Consider the following 18666-nt stretch of genomic DNA (forward strand, 5'->3'; position numbering starts at 1 on the left):
ATTGCTTTTTGTAGTGCAAATCAATTCTTCAGGTTTCTTTCAACTCCTGGTATCAACGCTATTTACTTACGGAAAAAGCACTTCTTGAATGTTATTCCAGATGGCTTTGCCTCCCATTATTATTGCTAGCTGTGTTGTCAGCTCAAGAAGACATCCACCTGGATCACACTAAGTGTGAAAAAGGGGGGATCAGAAATAAAGCATGTTATAACTTGCTTCCTGCAAAAAAATAATAGTTTCTTCAACTAAGCTATCCTAAACTTTATGAAAATGTTTTTATACTAAAATCTGCTTATTTGTATTTAGTCAATTTTATCCAACTATTCAGATAATAACTTCTGTTCAACCTAGCATATTAAACTGAGCACTAAAGAATGCTAGAAATCTATTTTTTCAGTTTTAATGTTCACTAATGAGATTAGCTGGCCTGAAATTACATATCCCAAATCAGAATATAAAAAGAGACAGATTAAAAAATCTCTAATCCACTGTCTTGTTTTCACAAGCCCTAGAAGCTTCTTGGATGAGAAGTGAAACATCTTAAAGGAAAAACAAAGACTAGTTTGTCTTTGGGATAACCATGACCGGGATGACTGAGACTCATCATGGACATATAGTTGTGTTGTTGCTTCCCAAAGTTGATAATTCAATAATATATTGCTTGCTTGTCCTATCTAGTTCTAACTAATGACAGATATTTTTTATTTAATCCTTTTTCTAAAATAACAAAGCTCATCACTTGTCCTTCAAAATTAATTCAGATTAATGAATTTTGCAAGCAAAGTGAGGAGCTTAGTTCTTTGTCCTCAGTATACTGCCCAGTAAAGAGGTAGCTTTTTATCCAGGTATTGAAGTAGAACCACAATGCCTATGGCTGGTGGTTGAGCATTTCAGGAAGATGACTAAGGCATTTTTTAGTGTTTTGTGTTATAGCTTTGTGATATTACATTTTTATATATCTATATATCTATATAAAGAAGCAGACATTCTATGAGCTCCGGAACTTAAAATTTTAAAATAATTTTAAAATTTTTTTTATTTATTTTACTAAGCTATATAAGTATATATACATATACGTATACATACATACATATATATACACACACACACACACAAAACCACATTGTGCAAACTTTCCGATACACACAAGCAACCTCCTTAAATAATCTACAGATTAGGTTACATTTAATCCTAGCAGAAATCCACATATCCAGTTATTCCTCCAGTGTTGTGTGAACAGTTTATTAGGGTGTTAATTCACTCTCTTAACCCCAAGATTAAGACAATATCCTCAGAACCAGGAGAATTCTGGTCATAAAACATAAGACAGATTCAGAAGAAGTTGGATAAGAAAATATAAAAATGACAGCTTCAACTGACTGTTTTGTTGTTGTTGGCTGGATTTAGGACCAAGCTTGAGGTTGCGTAGGAAAATTGCAAACATTTAAAATAAAATAGCAGAGGAATAATTAATTCCTTTCTTTCTGCTCAAAATTGGTTGCTGACATAGTTTTCACTTTCAGGTCTACAAATTCCTGTTTTTAGGGAGAAATAGCAATAGCACTTAGACTTATATACTTCACAGTGCTTTACAGTCCTCTCTAAGTGGTTTACAAAGTCAGCATATTGCCCCCAACAATCTGGTTGAGAGAAAGGTGGAAGGCTGAGTCAACCTTGAGCCAGTGAGAATCAAACTGCTGAACTGCCTTTAATCGTCAGCCAGCAGAATAAGCTTGCAATGCTGCATTCTAACCACTGCGCCACCACACCTCTTATATGTAATGTCGCCAAAAGGAAGATAATTCCTTGACACCAGCCCTTGTTCGCCCCCTCAAAAAAGAAAGAACAGCTGGAAACAGAAGTTTAAAAAATCCACAACCTGTTCTGCCCCAGCTACGGATCCCAAAGAACGCAAAGAACGTTAAAACGTTCTTAACAACCTGCCTGAAATTCCACAAATAAGATAGAGCCTTACTAGAGTTGGCAGAAAGCTCAGAATCAAGGTTTGTAGAGAAAATTCAAACTCAATGATCAGTGAACGAACATACGTTGTTTCCTGCAGCTTTTTACAAGCTGTGTGCAAACTTAAATAGGCTAAGGGAGTGGCCAATTAGTCCCAAGCCTTATTCTCGAGACCTCCTCCTGAGTAACCACTCCTGCCTTTTGGCAGCTCTGCATGCCCGTGCATTGAGAAGAGGCTCCCCCACTTCATCCTCTTCACTTAAAGGAGCCTCTGGAGGTTCTGAAAGCCCTGGTTGAATCCCTGCCTCTGGCACCACATCTTCTTCAGCCTCCTTGCTGTCCGACTCGAGTGCTGGCTACACAGGCTGCTGGCGCGACACTACACCAGCCTCCTCATTGTCGGGATCAGCAACAATCTGCGCAGGCCGCTGGCGGGCCACAACACAACCTACTATTTGAAAAAAACTCACAACCTACTCCTTGATAAGATAGAAAAATATGGTTTAGACAGCATCACCAACAGATGGATTCCTAACTGCCTGACAAACTGCACTCATGTAGTTCTTAATGGAACTGCATCTATAGGGAGAGAAATGGGGTGCCTCAAGGGTCTGTCTTAGGCCCAGTATTCTTCAATATCTTCATAAATGATTTAGACAAGGGGATAGAAAGGAAATTCATCAAATCTGCAGCTGACACCTAGCTGGCAGGAATAGCCAACACTCCAGAAAATAGGCTCAAGATACAGAGGGATCTCGACAGACTTGAACATTGGGCCCTATCTAACAAAATAAACTTCAGTGTAAGAAAAGTAAGGTTCTACATTTAGACAAGAAAAACAAATGCACAGATACAGAATAGGTCATACCTGGCTCAATAGTAGTAACGGCAAGAGGGATCTTCAGTGGTTGGATTCAGCTGGTTCACACCGGTTCAGTAGAACCAGTAGCTAATTTTTTGTGGAGTTCGGCGAACCAGCTGAATAGTGCCCATTTCAATCCCTCTGGTGTCTTGGCCTGTCTCACTGGGCCTGCACATAAGGCAGCAGCCCATGGCCAAAGTGCCAGTGGAGTGCCAGAGGGTCATGGAGGGTGCTGAAGTGAGCGGGCATCCAGCCTGCAGCACCCATGCTGGCTGTCCCTTCCTGGCCTTCCCTCTGGTGGGCCTGGGCAACTGATGGAGAGGGGCCCATTTCAGCACCTGGCACCCAGATGCACTCACTTCCAGCAAGCATTTCTTTGCCTACCTGATTTCCAGCTCTGCCATGTTTCTCGCCATCGTGTGCAGAGAAACAAAAATTTGTGGGTGGGACTAAAAAAAAAAGTTCAATCAATCAATTCCAACTTCACAAGATCTTTTTTTTTTCATGAGAAATTGGAATTGATTGATTGAACTTATTTTTTTAGTCCCACAAACTTGTTTCCCTGCACAAAACAGTGAGAAACACAACGAAGAAACACAATGGAGCTGGAAATCAGGTAGGCAAATAAATGCTTGGAGGAAGCAAGGGCATCTGGGTAGTGGTGGGTGGGGCAAGCTCCGCAGCATGGTGCTGTGTTGCAATGGAGAAACGGGCAATGGAGTGGCCAGCACGAGGGAAGGAGGAGGCTACTTTCCCTCTTCTCCCTGCTCCTCCTCCTTTCCTCATGCTGGCCACTCCATTTCCCATTTCTCCATTGTAGTGCAGGGTCCAGGATCCACTTTGATAGCAGGGTGGGGTGTAATTTAACTATCGTTTCACCCAGGATCATGTTGAACATTGCAGGACACTCATCCCATATGTGCAGGACGCTCATCCCACATGGGGGTGGGCCACCTGCCTCACGATGGCCAACCTGATCCTGGATGAACCGGTTGTTAAATTATTTGAATCCCACCACTGGATCTTGCATACCTAGTGGATAATCACTTAAATACCAGCCAGCAGTGTGGTGCAGCTGCCAAAAATGCAGTCCTAAGATGCATTAACAAAGGGATAGACTCGAGATCATGTGAAATGTTAGCACCACTTTATAATGCCTTGGTAACACCACACTTGAAATATTGCATCCAGTTTTGGTTACCACAGTATAAAAAAGTTGTTGAGACTCTGAAAAGAGTGCAGAGAAGAGCAACAAAGATAATAGGGGACTTCATAAAACATATGAAGAATGGTTGCATTCTTTATTGGAATGTCTATCCCAAAGGTGCTTCCCCCCCCCCCCCGCCCCATGACCTGGATGACTGAGAATCTCTATAGACTTTCAGGGGTATGTCTGGTTTAATGAAAAGAGGTGACATGATAGAAGTGTTCCAATATCTAATGGGCTGCCACAAAGAAGAAGAGGTCAGCCTATTCCTCAAAGCACCTGAAGGCAGAATAAGAAGCAATGGATGGAAACTAATGAAGGAGAGAGCCACCTAGAACTAAGGAGAAATTTCCTGACAGTTAGAACAATTACTCAGTGGAATGGCTTGCCTCTAGAAGTTTTGGGAGCTCCAAAAGTGGAGGTTTTTAAGAAGAAATTATACAATTACTTGTCTGAAATGGCATAGGGTTTTATGCTTGAGCAAAGGATTGGACTAGAAGACATTCAAGGTATCTTCCAACTCTGTTATTGTTTTCAAAGCCCTTATCCAATGCCTAGCATTGGACATTATCCACCTACAGTTGCCAAGTCCACTTGAATGCAGAAATTTCTACCTCCTCAATAAATGTATGTATAGAATGCCATAGTCCAAAAAGGTAAAGAGGAAAAAAGTGCAATCAGCTTAATAGTTATCAGTTGAAATATACCTATAAAACAAAATTCATTCATTCATACCTCCTCATTTCTGTATTTTCCCAACCAATAAACTGGGTCACCAGGGAAACCTATAAATTTACCCTTAAAAAATGCAATGTAGAAACATGAAGAATAATAGTTGACAAATTGAAATAAAAACATCTTCGTAGTTAGGCTATATTCATAATCAGTCTGCGTCCTTGGTAATTCTGCAGTTTACAGGTAAAGGAGAGAGAAATTGTTAATCCAAGAGCAATTTTTTGGCAAAAATATTGTGTTTTAGCTTAAATAACATTATTTGAACTATTCAAATATGTAACTGTTACTATTAATTTAATTTAATTTAATTTAATTTAATTTATATGCCGCCCCTCTCCGAAGACTCAGGGCGGCTCACAATACATTTAAAAAATCATTATAAAAAGACATTGAAAAATTAAAAACATTAAAAACATTAAAAACTCATTACTGTTACATAGTAACTATATTGTTACTATGTTACTACCTTTTCTTCTTTTACCATGTGATCAACTGATATTATACATGTGTGTTCTGGCTAGCATCATTTAGCATAGGCATTCTACTAAGAGCCATGATGTGGTTAGAATGCAGTGCTGCAAGCCAGGAGTTTGATCCTGACTGGCTGAGAGTGACTCAACCTTCCATCCTCCTGAGATTGGTAAAATGAGGACTCAGATTGTTGGGGGCAATATGCTGACTCTGTAAACCACTTAGAGAGTGCTATAAAGCACTATGAAGTAGTATATAAGTCTAAGTACTATTGCTGTTGCTAACTGTGCATGCTTCAAAAATTGATTCCAAATAAGAGTTGTAGACCAGACACAAAGATGAAGGCAGCACACTCAGATATTTACAAAAGCAACTCAATCTTTTTTAGATTCCTTCATCTGCCTGAAAAATATTGCTGCTGCTTTAAGGAATTTACTTTTTAATGTTGGAAGCTATTTTTGGCAGGTTACTGGTAGTACTTAATACATTTTACTCCTGATATTGTATAGAATGTTATGATAACCTTACCAAAGTCAGTAATCATTATCGCTACTTTCTCATAGATAATATTCAGAATCATAATAATGATGAAGTTGAGCACTGAAGCAGATACTGAAGTTGCTAATTGTGGGGTCAGGTACTTCTGTATTGTGTCAGTTCCATTGATGTGCCTTGGCAATGTTGCAGAAAATACCAGGAAAACAGAAAGTCTGTAAACAATTATACCAACAACAGATGCAAGAATGAGCAGAATCTAAAAGGAAAAGACAAAAGATACATTCTTACTTTCTTATATACTTTCCTAAATATAACAACTACCTTCATAAGCATATCCATTTTTTTAAAAAATTCATTAAGAGACTCCCAATTAAATTCTAGGAGAAATTATATTTCTTTGTAGAATTCACCTTCTAAACTGCAAGAAGAAAACATTCTAGCATAAGGTGACCAGACATCCCGCTTTTGGCGGGACAGTCCCGCTTTTGAGCAATTTGTCCCGCGTCCCGCAGCGTTTTAAAAAAGTCCCGATTTTTCATTCTGCCTCCTGAGTCCCCGCTGATGGCTAGAGGGAAAAAACCTGTTTAAACTCTTGCTGCGGGGCTTCAAAGGGCAGCCCTACGTTGATTAGCTCGGCTTCCCCCTCTCAGCTGATTTGCGCAGGGCTCTGCTCTTGCTAAATTGCTCAGCAGTTTTTTTTTTCTCTTTGTGCAAACCAAGCTCAAAACGAAACTGAAAGTAAAACAGGCTGTTGGCTTTGCTGTTTGCTTGCAACTTTGGAAAATTAGGCAGCAGATTTATTTTCCTTTTCCTCACCAAAAAAGGTAGGTGCAAACAATGGGAAATTATTTAGGGCAAAAGAGATTTTAAATTCAAGATTTTAGATTCAAGATTTTAAAACACAAAAGAAAAAAAAGCTCTTTTTAACTAGGGAATTGTAATAATTGAGATACTATTAATTGTATACTGTGTTGAAAGCAGAAATTGTTAAGTTGTGGTTTGGAGAAATATATGGGGGAAATTATTTGGTTTATTATTATTGGTAAATATAATTAATTGATTTGTAAGAAATTGGATTGCATGGAAATAATTGGAATATTCATGTTCATATTGATTAATATACAAAAAAGATAGTTATATAACTAATTGATTTATATTAAAATGTTGAATTTGTATTAAACAACTGTATTACATAATTACATAATTAACCAATGTGAGGATGGATATAAAAATAGATGACAATGGGAAGGGGTATAATATAGAATAGAAGGGAAAAATTGAATTTGATTAAGATTAGAGATGAGGATGAAGGGTAATATTGTTTTTTTTAAAAAAGAGATGAGGAATAAATATGGCAAAAAGGAAATATAGAAATTGTAAATTTAATTGAAATGACTAAACACTGTTTAAATTTGTGAACCAGCCAAATATTCTGTTCAAAGAAAATACATTGTATGTTTGTATGTGTGTTTCTAATTATTGCTATTTATTCATATTTGTTCTCTTTTATTCTTTAAAGTTTAACAATTCATTCTTTATCTTAATATCTTTATATTTGTTTGGGGTTGGCTTTCTTCCCTTTCATCTTTTTTATTGTACAGCAATCTTTCTTCTCAAACCTACCACCTCTCTTTTCTTTCCTTCTTACTTTCTCTTCCCCCCCACCCTCTTCTTCTCCTCCCTATTTTCTCTTCCTTTCTCCTTCTCCTCCTCTCTTCCTCCCTCTCTTACCGTCACTCCTACTCTAATTTCCCTTCCCTTCCTTCATCCCTCTCTATTACTGTATCCTTTTATGCATATGGATTACTCAGAGGGCTGAAAAAGTTATTTTTGACTGGTCCTCGCACTTTTGACCAGTCCTCGAACTTACGACTGTCCTCACATTTTACGTTTTTGCCCTATCTTGTCACCATGGTGAAGAGAAGCAGTTGTGAAATGAGTGACATGGTTGTTAAGAATGCTGCACGGGCATAAATGTGAGGATGGTCATAAGTGTGAGGACCAGTCAAAAGTGTGAGGACCTGTCAGAAATGACTTTTCAGCCCTCTGAGTAGTCCCTATACACATAGCCATGGCCACCGGGTCACATGACCAGCTAGCCACGCCCACCCAGTCACATGGCCTCCAAGCCACGCCCACACAATAAGCCACGCCCACAATGGTGTCCTTCTTACCAATGTTAAAATCTGTTCACCTTACCCTATACACGTAGCCATGGCCACCCGTTCACATGACCAGCTAGCCACACCCACAAAATAAGCCACACCCACAATGTCCCTCTTTACCAATGTTAAAATCTGGTCACCTTATTCTAGCACCCTGAACCTATTTTTTTAGTTTAGTGGGAACTACATTATAGAAATACAAAATTATTTGCCACCCGCTGAAAACCATGAGTCATTGGGTGTAAGTGGCATCATGTCACTCACCACAGACTTATCTAGATCTATTCAACCACAACCAAAAGTTACCCCAGGAAATGACAACCTGAAATATAACCATAATTACATTGTACATGCTCTATTCTCTATGCTCCAAAATTTGTGTTCCTACACGCAGAGGTTGGGGGTGCTCCAACACTGAAGGTTTTTAAGAAGAAATAGAAATAGAAATAGAATAACAGAGTTGGAAGGGACCTTGGAGGCCTTCTAGTCCAACCCCCTGCCCAGGCAGGAAACCCTATACCACTTCAGACAAATGGTTATCCAACATCTTCTTAAAAATTTCCAGTGTTGGAGCATTCACAACTTCTGCTGGCAAGTTGTTCCACTTATTAATTGTTCTAACTGTCAGGAAATTTCTCCTTAGTTCTAAGTTGCTTCTCTCCTTGATTAGTTTCCAACTATTGCTTCTTGTTCTACCCTCAGGTGCTTTGAAGAATAGTTTGACTCCCTCTTCTTTGTGGCAACCCTTGAGATATTGGAACACTACTATCATGTCTCCCCTAGTGCTTCTTTTCATTAAACTAGACATACCCAGTTCCTGCAACCGTTCTTCATATGTTTTAGTCTCCAGTCCCCTAATCATCTTTGTTGCTCTTCTCTGCATTCTTTCTAGAGTCTCAACATCTTTTTTACATCGTGGTGACCAAAACTGAATGCAATATTCCAAGTGTGGCCTTGCCAAGGCGTTATAAAGTGGTATTAACACGTCACGTGATCTTGATTCTATCCCTCTGTTTATGCAGCCCAGAACTGTGTTGGCTTTTTTGGCAGCTGCTGCACACTGCTGGCTCATATCTAAATGGTTGTCCACTAGGACTCCAAGATCCCTCTCACAGTTACTACTATTGAGCAAGGTACCACATATTCGGTACCTGCGCATTTTGTTTTTCTTCCCTAAATGTAGAACCTTACTTTTTTCACTGCTGAATTTCATTTTGTTAGATAGCGTCTAATATTCAAGTCTGTCAAGATCCTTCTGTATCTTGAGCCTATCTTCTGGAGTGTTGGCTATTCCTACCAGCTTGCTGTCATCTGCAAATTTGATGAGTTCCCCATCTATCCCCCCGTCCAAGTCATTGATGAAGATGTTGAAGAGCACTGGGCCTAAAACAGAGCCCTGAAGTACTCCACTGCATACTTCCCTCCATGTAGATGCATGTCTCCATACATCGACATCTCCATGTCGATTGAGGACTATACGTTGAGTGCGGTTGGTCAGCTAGTTACGAATCCATCTTGTGGTGATGCTGTTTAACCCACATTTTTCTACTTTATCTAGTAGTAGGTTATGGTCTACTTTATCAAATCCTTTACTGAAGTCAAAGTAAATTATATCGACAGCATTCCTCTGATCCACTAATTTTGTCACTTTGTCAAAGAATGCAATAAGATTAGTCTGGCATTATCTGTTTTTGACAAACCCATGTTGACTTATGGTTATTACTTTGTTTGCTTCTAGGTGTTCGGTGATTCGTTGCTTGATTATCTTTTCCAGAATCTTCCCTGGTATTGAGGTCAGGCTGATAGGTCTTTAGTTTCCTGGATCTGTTTTTTTTCTTTTTTTGAAGATGGGAACTACATCAGCTCTTTTCCAGTCTTCTGGCAGCTCCCCTGTGCGCCAGGATCTTTGAAAGATATAGTTCAGTGGATTTCGTCTGCCAGTTCCTTCAGAACCTTGGGGTGTAATCCATCTGGTCCTGGTGATTTGTCCTCGTCTAGGGTAAACAAGTGTTCACTTACCATTTTCTTCCCTATTTTAACTTGTGTTCCTAATCTATTTTTTGTGGTGCTGTTTTTGATAGGTTGGACTGTTTTTTCCTTTTGTGTAAAGACAGATGCAAAAAATGAGTTAAGTAGTTTTGCTTTCTCCCTGTTGCTTGTCATCTTCTTGCTACTTTCTCCCAGCAATGGGCCAATTGTTTCCTTGACTTTTTTCTTGTTTTTGATATGTTGGCAGAAGCTTTTTTTGTTATTTTTTACTTTAGTTGCAAGCCTTTGTTCATTGTGAACGTTAGCTTTCCTCACTTCATCTTTACAGGCTCGGGCTATTTGCTGATATTCTGCCTTAGTTATTTGCTCCTCATTCCACTTTTTATACTTGTCCTTTTTGTCTTTCAATTTGTTAGAGAGTTCCTTATGCAGCCATGCTGGTTTCTTTTGAGATCTATTATTTTTCTTCTTCATTGGTATTGTGCTAGACTGGGCTTTTATAATCTCACTTTTCAAAATTTCCCAAGCTTCTTGAGTTGTTTTCCCCTTGAGGATTCTCATCCATAGAATCCTTCTCAAGCCCTCTCTAAGTTTATTGAAATTAGCTCTCTTAAAGTCCAAGACTCTAGTTTGACTTTGTTCTACTACTTGTGTTTGTATAATGTTGAATTCTAATATTGCGTGATCACTTGCCCCCAAGGTTCCTGTAGCTTCAACACCTTCTATCATTTCATCTCTGTTAGTGGGAATTAAGTCCAATATGGCTGATCCCCTTGTTCCCTTCTCTATTTTTTGGGAAACAAAGTTGTCTGTTAGGTTTGTTAGGAACCTATTTGATCTTCCATTTGATGCAGAGTTTATCTCCCAGTTGATGTCAGGGTAGTTAAAATCCCCCATTACTATTGTGATGTGCTTCCTACATACCTTAGTTAGCTGACTAGCAAAAAGATAATCTACTTCCTCTGTTTGGTTGGGTGGCCTATAGTATAGACCTATGGCAATGTCATTTCCCGCCCTTTAATATTGACCCAAATGCATTCAAGATAATTTTCATCATTGTTGTGTTCTATTTCTGTAGAGATGTAGTTATTTTCTTATATATAGTGTAACTCCACCTCCTCTTTTATTTGGTCTATTTCTTTTAAATAATTTATATCCCTCTAGCTGTATGTTCCATTTGTGGGTTCCATCCCACCAAGTTTCCGTAATGACAACAATATCATATCTGCCCTCATTTACTTGAATTCTAATTCACCCTGTTTATTACTCATACTCTGTGCATTGGTGTATAGACATTTGAGTCCATTTTGATTGACCCTGTGTTTACTATCTACATAACCTGTGTTGTGCCTGACTGCCCCTACTTTCTTGCTACCTGTTTGATTAATGCACATGGTATGGCACTCACTATTAAATGCTTGGTTTTGGTTGACAGCAGGGGTGATAATCTTACTCGCACAGACACTGATAGCCCTATTAATTTTGGATTGCTGGGGACAGAAATGTTCTGGATCAATTAATTCTCTGTCCCCACTGTTCAGTTTAAATGTTTATCCAGAAAATCTGTGAATTTATTGCTAAGTAACTCAGTCCCTTTCTTTGATGGATGCAATCCAACTCTTTTGTACAGTTTTTTATTGGACCAGTTGCAGACATCATGACTAATAAAACCAAAGCCTTCCCTTCTACACCACACCTTTAGCCATCCATTAAGCTCCGCTACACGCTGGCCTTTCCCTTTTTGTTCCTTATATACTGTAAAACCTCTGAAAAGATAAGCCTACAACCTATACTACTAAGTTCATACCCCAAACTCTGGAAATCATTCTGCACAGAAAGTACATCCTTTTGGGACAGATCATTTGTGCCAAGATGTATAATAGCATCAACATCGCAGTCCTTACTGGCATTCTTGACTATCTTAAGAATACGCCTCTTGTCTCTGCTGGCAGTAGCACCTGGCAGACACCTGACCTCTTTCAAAATCTCCATATCTTTTCCTAAATTTACATCCCTTAAAATTGAATCACCAACCAGAAGGTGGCTTCTCTTTTTGGATACTGTGCTCTTCTGGTGTGACTGATGTGTAATACCTGGTTCATACTTTCCCCTTTCCAAAGTAAGTTCTTCATCTTGGACCACGATCCCCTGCTTATTTGAGTTATCAGTATCACAACTACTTTAACCTGTCACTTTAGTGTCCCTATTAAGGTCAGCAAGGGCACTGTATCTGTTATGCTGGGACACAGCAAAAGCTTTGTGTTTATGGTTCACAGATCTCACCCTGCCAGATCCCATGGTTGTCCGTACTGCTCTTCTCCTGCAGGATCTTTGTGATAGAGGGTACTGATGGCGCGGCAGCTCAATAGAGTGGAATGGCTGAATTGGGTACCTAATTTCTGCTTGGAGGGCACAGATTAGTGATTCTAGATAGGTAATCTGTCCACGTAGACTACTAATTTGTTTACAAAGAGGACAGTACCGAAATTTGAAAAGAGTACTGTGAAAGACAGCTGCAAAACATGTTATGTATATAGTTTTGGTGGGAGATTTAAACAACAGTAGGTCACTTGTGATTGGTCAGCTGCCCAGCTGGCTGGGTATATAAGGAGGGCTGTTTGCCTGTAACATTTGCAGAAGTCTCACTCTACATTAAAGAGCTGTTGTCACTACCTTGCTTCTGCCTCCTCAATCGCCCAACTCAACATTGGCGATGAGGGTGGGATTGAGGCACTGAGAAGCAAGCTGAAAAAGAGCTACCTACAGCTGATTCAGCCAGGCTGACGAGCCATACACAACAGGACTACAATGTCTGCATTCGTACCGCCAAAACCTTTCAACCCGGCCAGAGAGAAGTGGGGGTCGTACATGATCCAGTTCAAGTGCACCCTGGAAGCTAGCGACATGCAGGGCCGCCCCGGAAACTGAAAGAGGGCCCTGTTCCTGAGCCACTGCGGGCCGGAGGTCTTCAACATGGTGGAGTCACTCTCGGAACCGACACCGGTCCAGACCGTCTCGTGGAAAGTGCTACAAGCCACACTCAAGGCACACTAAGCCCTGGTACCATCGAAGTTTGTGCAGCACTACGAGCTCCGGGAACGAGTAGGCGGAGGCGTACCAGCAGCTACCGGTAGATGGCGCTACCGTGGAAGCACAGATTATAGTCACCCATAGAGGTGCATTCAAATGCACCAGACTTCAATTCGGAGTCAGCATAGCCCCCGGATTTTTCCAAAGTACCATGGAGCGTCTGTTACAGGGACTGCCAGGGGTTGTGCCCTACTTTGACAATGTACTCAGTGCAACAGACGAGAAACAGCTAGGGGACAGACTCAGTCGGGTTTTGGCCAAATTCAGGAAGGCTGGACTTCGCGTAAAATGAAATAAGTGCATGATTGCAGTCCCCTCTGTGGAATTCCTGGGGTACCAGGTGGATGGATCAGGAATACACCCCACCGAGAGCAAAATAAGGGCCATCCAGAACATGCCCACACCAAAAAACAAATTGGAGCCACAGGCTTTCTTGGGTCTCCTCAACTTTTACGTCATATTCCTAAGAGACAAGGCAACGGTCGCCAAACTGCTACACCGGTTACTGGCCAAAAATGCACCTTGGGTCTGGGGGAAGGCTGAAGCTGCCACATTCAATGCAGTGAAAAAACTCCTATCCGCGGACAGTTTCCTGATTCAGTATAATGCGACGCTACCGCTTGTTCTAGTCTGTGATGCATCCCCCTTTGGCGTGGGAGCCGTCTTGAGCCATAGACTACCGAACGGGCTAGAGACACCCATCGCCTACTACTCTCGAACCTTGTCCAGCACGGAACGGAATTACAGCCAGCTGGACAGGGAAGCCCTTGCAGCAGTGTTGGGGGTCAAGAAATTTCACGAATATCTATTCAGCCGACATTTCAAATTGGTCACAGACCATCGTCCACTTTTGGGCCTCCTGGCTGGAGAACGGCCCACCCCCGCTGCCTTGTCCTTACGTATGACACGGTGGATCATATTCCTGGCAGCTTACTCCTACCAACTTGTCCACCAACCGGGACTGAGTTTGAGACATGCTGATGCCCTCAGCCGCTGCCTGCTACCGGACCTCTTAGAGGACCCAACCCTGGAGGCACCAGTTCTCCTTAATGATGTTTTGGACTCGGGGCCTCTTACTTCAATGGAAGTAGCGAGAGCCTCAGCTAAAGACCCTGTGCTGAGAACTGTCATGAGTTGGGCCACAAGGGGTTGGCCAGCAAAGACTGAGGGCGGGGAATTCAAAGCATTCTTTACTAAAAAAAATGAACTGTCTATGCAAGGGGGTTGTTTGGGGTGACCGTGTCATTGTGCCCTTATGCTTAAGGGGAAAAGTTTTAAAAATGTTACATGAAGGGCATCCGGGAATTATAAGAATGAAGGGTCTAGCTAGGAGCTATGTATGGTGGCCCCAAATGGATAACAACATCACTGAGTGGGTGGGGAAGTGTAACCCCTGTTAAGAGTCCAGGCCAGATCCCCCCACAGCACCAGTCAAGGAATGGGAGCATCCCCGGGGGCCCTGGTCAAGGATTCACATAGATTTTGCAGGGCCTTTCCATGGCCAGACCTTTATGGTGATCGTCAACGCCTTTTCAAAGTGGCTCGAGATCACTCTCATGCCATCCATGACTTCCAAAGCAGTCATAAAGGCACTCCGCAAACTCTTTGCCACCCACGGGCGCCTGACACCCTAGTGTCGGATAATGGGCCCCAATTCACCACCACCCAGTTTGAGGGATACTTGGCAGAATTAGGCATCCGGCACGCACTCTCGGCCCCGTTTCATCCAGCCAGTAATGGATTGGCTGAGAGATTTGTAAGAACGGCCAAAGAGGCACTGGCACAGCTAGATGCAGGAGACTGGCAAACCCAAATAGACAAATTCTTAGCAGTCCAACACGCCACCCCTTGTTTTATTTTGTAAAATTCAATTAGGGGGAGGAGTTCCACCCTCTTGGAGAACGGCTTTTGTTTCACTGATCCTGAAGGAAGATCAAAATTGTATCAAACCTGAAAATTTTCGGCCAATATCACTTTTGAACACTGATTACAAAGTCTTTGCCAAGATATTAGCGAATAGATTAATGCCAGTTATGCAACAAACAATTCATAATGACCAATCAGGGAAAGGGAGGCAAATGAAATATAATGTTAGACAAATTGTAAATTTAATGGAATATTTGGAAAAAAATAACCAGGTCCCTGCAGCGCTCGTATTTTTGGATGCAGAGAAGGCATTTGATCGATTGAATTGGCAATTTTTGTTTAAGATAATAGAAAAAATGCATTTTGGGGAGTATTTTATACAATCAATTAGAGCAATATATCAGGAACAAACAGCACAAATAATAGTTAATGGAGGTTTAACAGATTCTTTTAAAATTGAGAAAGGTACAAGGCAGGGTTGTCCATTGTCTCCATTGCTGTTTATTTTAACTTTAGAAGTTTTGCTGAAGAAGATACGTAACTCTGATAAAATAAAAGGAATTGTAATTAGACAGCAAGATTATAGATTAAGAGCGTTTGCAGATGACCTGGTTGTTACTTTATCTCAACCTACAGAATCGGCACCACATATGTTGGACATAATAGGTCAATATGGAAAGGTATCTGGATTTAAAGTAAATCAACATAAGACAAAGATGATAACTAAAAATATGTCCATATCTCAAAGAGAAGATTTAGGGAGGATAACGGGGTTTGAAATAGTTAAAAAGGTTAAATATCTAGGAGTGTATATTGCAGCCTCAAATACGAAATTATTTAAAAACAATTATGAAGTTCTCTGGCAAAAAGTGCAGAAAGAAATGGAAAATTGGAAAAAGTTACAACTATCTCTACTGGGAAGGATAGCAGTAATAAAAATGAATGTATTACCTAGGTTCCTATTTTTGTTTCAAATTATATCAGTGCTTAAGAAAGATGGAAACCTGATGGAGTGGCAGAAAGGGATTAATACTTTTATTTGGGGTGGGAAGAAACCAAGAGTAAAACTGAAAATTATACAGGATGTACGTGAGAGAGGACGTCTTAAAATGCCTAACTTAAGATTGTACTATGAAGCAGCTGTTTTATCACAAATTAGTGACTGGTTTAATTTAACTGAAGAGAGAATGTTGAATATAGAAGGTTATGATCTGTTATATTGATGGCATGCTTACTTGTTATACGAAAAAAAAGTGGATAAGGTGTTTAAGGGTCACATACTTAGAAATGCCTTGCTGAGGGTTTGGAAAAAGTATCAATATAAGTTAAACTACAAGATACCTATATGGGCAAATCCTAGACATGCAATAGAAAACATACTGTAAGTATAGAACAAAAACAGGAGGTGATTACTTATAAAGAGCTTCTTTTTATGGAAAGGGGTAAACTGCAATTGAAACCCTTAAATGTATTAAAAGAAGAAGGGATAATTTACACCTGGTTTCAGTATGGTCAGCTTCAAGCTAGATGGAGGGAAGACCAAAAAATTGGTGTTATGCAAAATGAGGAAAACTTGGTAAAACAGATTAGAGATCAAAGTCAAATGCATATTAAAAGGTTGTATAATGCATTATTGGAAATAGATTCAGAAATGGAATTGATTAAGGATTGTATGATAAAATGGGCACAAAACTTTCAGGAACCAGTGATGATAGAAACATGGGGAAAGATTTGGGTTAGAAATTTACGCAAGCACAAAACTTAAGAGAAAATTTTTATAAAATGTTTTATAGATGGCATTTAGATCCTAAAAAATTATCATGTATGTATCCAAACTTGCAAGCTAAATGTTGGAGATGTGAATGTGACGATGCAACTTATTATCATATATGGTGGACTTGTAAGAAAATTAAGGCATTTTGGATAAAAATTTGGTGGGTGATGCAGAACATTTTGAAGAAAAGGTTGAAATTTACTCAATTGTTTTTATTGGGCATAACGATGGATTGTACAGCATTAGAGACTAAACTGATTTTGAACTTAATATCAGCAGCTAGGCTGTTGGTAGCGCAATAATGGAAGAAGGACTCTGCCTACTATTGAAGAGTGGACACTGAAAGTAACGAACTTAGCAGAAATGGCGAAAATTTCAGCGTATTTGAAGGACTATACACAAGAAAGATACGTATCAGAATGGAGAAGATGGATTGATTATATTCAAAATAAGTGTCAGACAAGAAAATATCAAATAGCTTATGAATGAATGTTAAGTTTTAGAAGTATTATGTTATCTATAGTGGAGTTAAGGTTTCAGGGGGGGATTTTGTAGTCTAAGGATAGATAGGTTAATTTAGCTTATGATTGTTAACTGAAATACCCTGTATTTTGCTATGGGAAGTCTGGGGGGAAGGGGTGTGGGGGTGTGGGGGGAGGGAAAAAGGGTGGGGGGAATATTGGGGGAAAAACCTTTTTTTTGTAAAACTTTTCAATAAAAAAAAACCCACTTATGACTATTGCTGCATCCCCACGGTCACGTGAATAAAATTTGGATGCTTGGCAACTGACTCATATTCATGACGATTGCAGTGTCCCAGTGTCATATGATCTCCTTTTGCGAACTTCTGACAAGCAAAGTCAATTAGGAAACCAGATTCACTTAACAACCATGTTACTAATTTAACAACTGGGGCAAGGAAAGTTGTAAAATGGGGCAAAACTCACTTAACAAATTTCTCATTTAAGAATATAAATTTTGGCCTTAATTGTCATAAGTTGAGGACCATGTGTGTGTGGGTGTGTATATATACATGTGTGTGTATGTGTGCGCGCGCACACACACACAGGCATATGTATATATACATATACATATACTGGTATACATATACACACATACTAGATTGTATATGTTGGCCTTCTGCATGGAGTGATGTATTCCAAAGCAAACTTCCTATTTCCATCTGTAAAAAGAAACAATTATACTATTGCAGTAATTGTCATTTTAATAGTGATCACATAATTTTGCTCTTTCAAGGAGCTATCATAGCAGAAATTAACACTTTCTAAATAGTATGAACCAACTAATTTTACCCAGATTAAGACAGCACTTGTACAGAAGAAGATCCGTACATACTTTCCACAGGTTGTATAAGGAACATACTCTTCTTGCTGTATAAACAAAGTTAATTGAAACAAGATTATTAGGACAAGTATATAAGAATATGTAATTTTTCTTACATTCTAATTAATTTCTAAACTAGAAACTTCAAACCTGTCTAGTTTTTTCTTCTTTGTATCTCATTAATTTGGTAATAGTTTTTCATTTTCAACAGCAAGTTTTTTATTTCCAAAAACTTATTTCATTTCTACATTAATTTATTAATTTTATTTATTAAAATATAACAAAATATAATGTTTTAGAAGAATTATTTCTCATATACAAATCTAGCAATTAAACAATAAGAAAAATGCAACGTGCTAATATACTTTATTTTGGCATAGACCATCATTAGCAAAATGAAATTGAATACAGTAATAATTTGCATATGAGAGATACCCAAAATGATCTTTGTGTTCAGTATATTCTTGCTATAATGAAGAAATTAAGAAAAACAAAGGGTTTTTATAGCTTTAACAGAGAAAGAGAGAAGAAAGAGAAGAAAAAGGAGAAATTGGGTTTATACATTTCCCCCCCAGCAGTTTTACCTAAATTTTTAAAGCTGGAGATTGAAATACAGGTAGTCCTTATTTAGCAACTGACACATTGAGCAACCATTTGCAATTACCATCAACTATAGTAAAAGTATCATTTTATGGCCAATACA

General features: G+C 39.4%; 1 protein-coding gene across 3 annotated transcripts in view; it reads right to left on the bottom strand.

The window, feature by feature from the left end:
* The window catches only part of ANO6 (anoctamin 6), a 125892-nt gene that overhangs the window by 20865 nt on the left and 86361 nt on the right, over positions 1-18666 (bottom strand). For all 3 annotated transcript variants that reach the window (XR_009623261.2, XR_015728755.1, XM_060694706.1), the window contains exons 12-15: positions 17933-18010; positions 5766-5991; positions 4767-4936; positions 71-168 (exon numbers count right to left, since the gene is read on the bottom strand). Coding sequence is in view for 1 of the 3 variants with exons in the window: in XM_060694706.1 (XP_060550689.1) it covers positions 71-168; positions 4767-4936; positions 5766-5991; positions 17933-18010 (572 nt within the window). In the remaining 2 variants the exon portion in view is untranslated. The remainder of the gene's footprint in view (positions 1-70; positions 169-4766; positions 4937-5765; positions 5992-17932; positions 18011-18666) is intronic.

Source organism: Pantherophis guttatus, chromosome 7 (genome assembly GCF_059756535.1).
Source record: "Pantherophis guttatus breed Tessera chromosome 7, ASM5975653v1, whole genome shotgun sequence".
NCBI lineage: Eukaryota > Metazoa > Chordata > Lepidosauria > Squamata > Colubridae > Pantherophis > Pantherophis guttatus.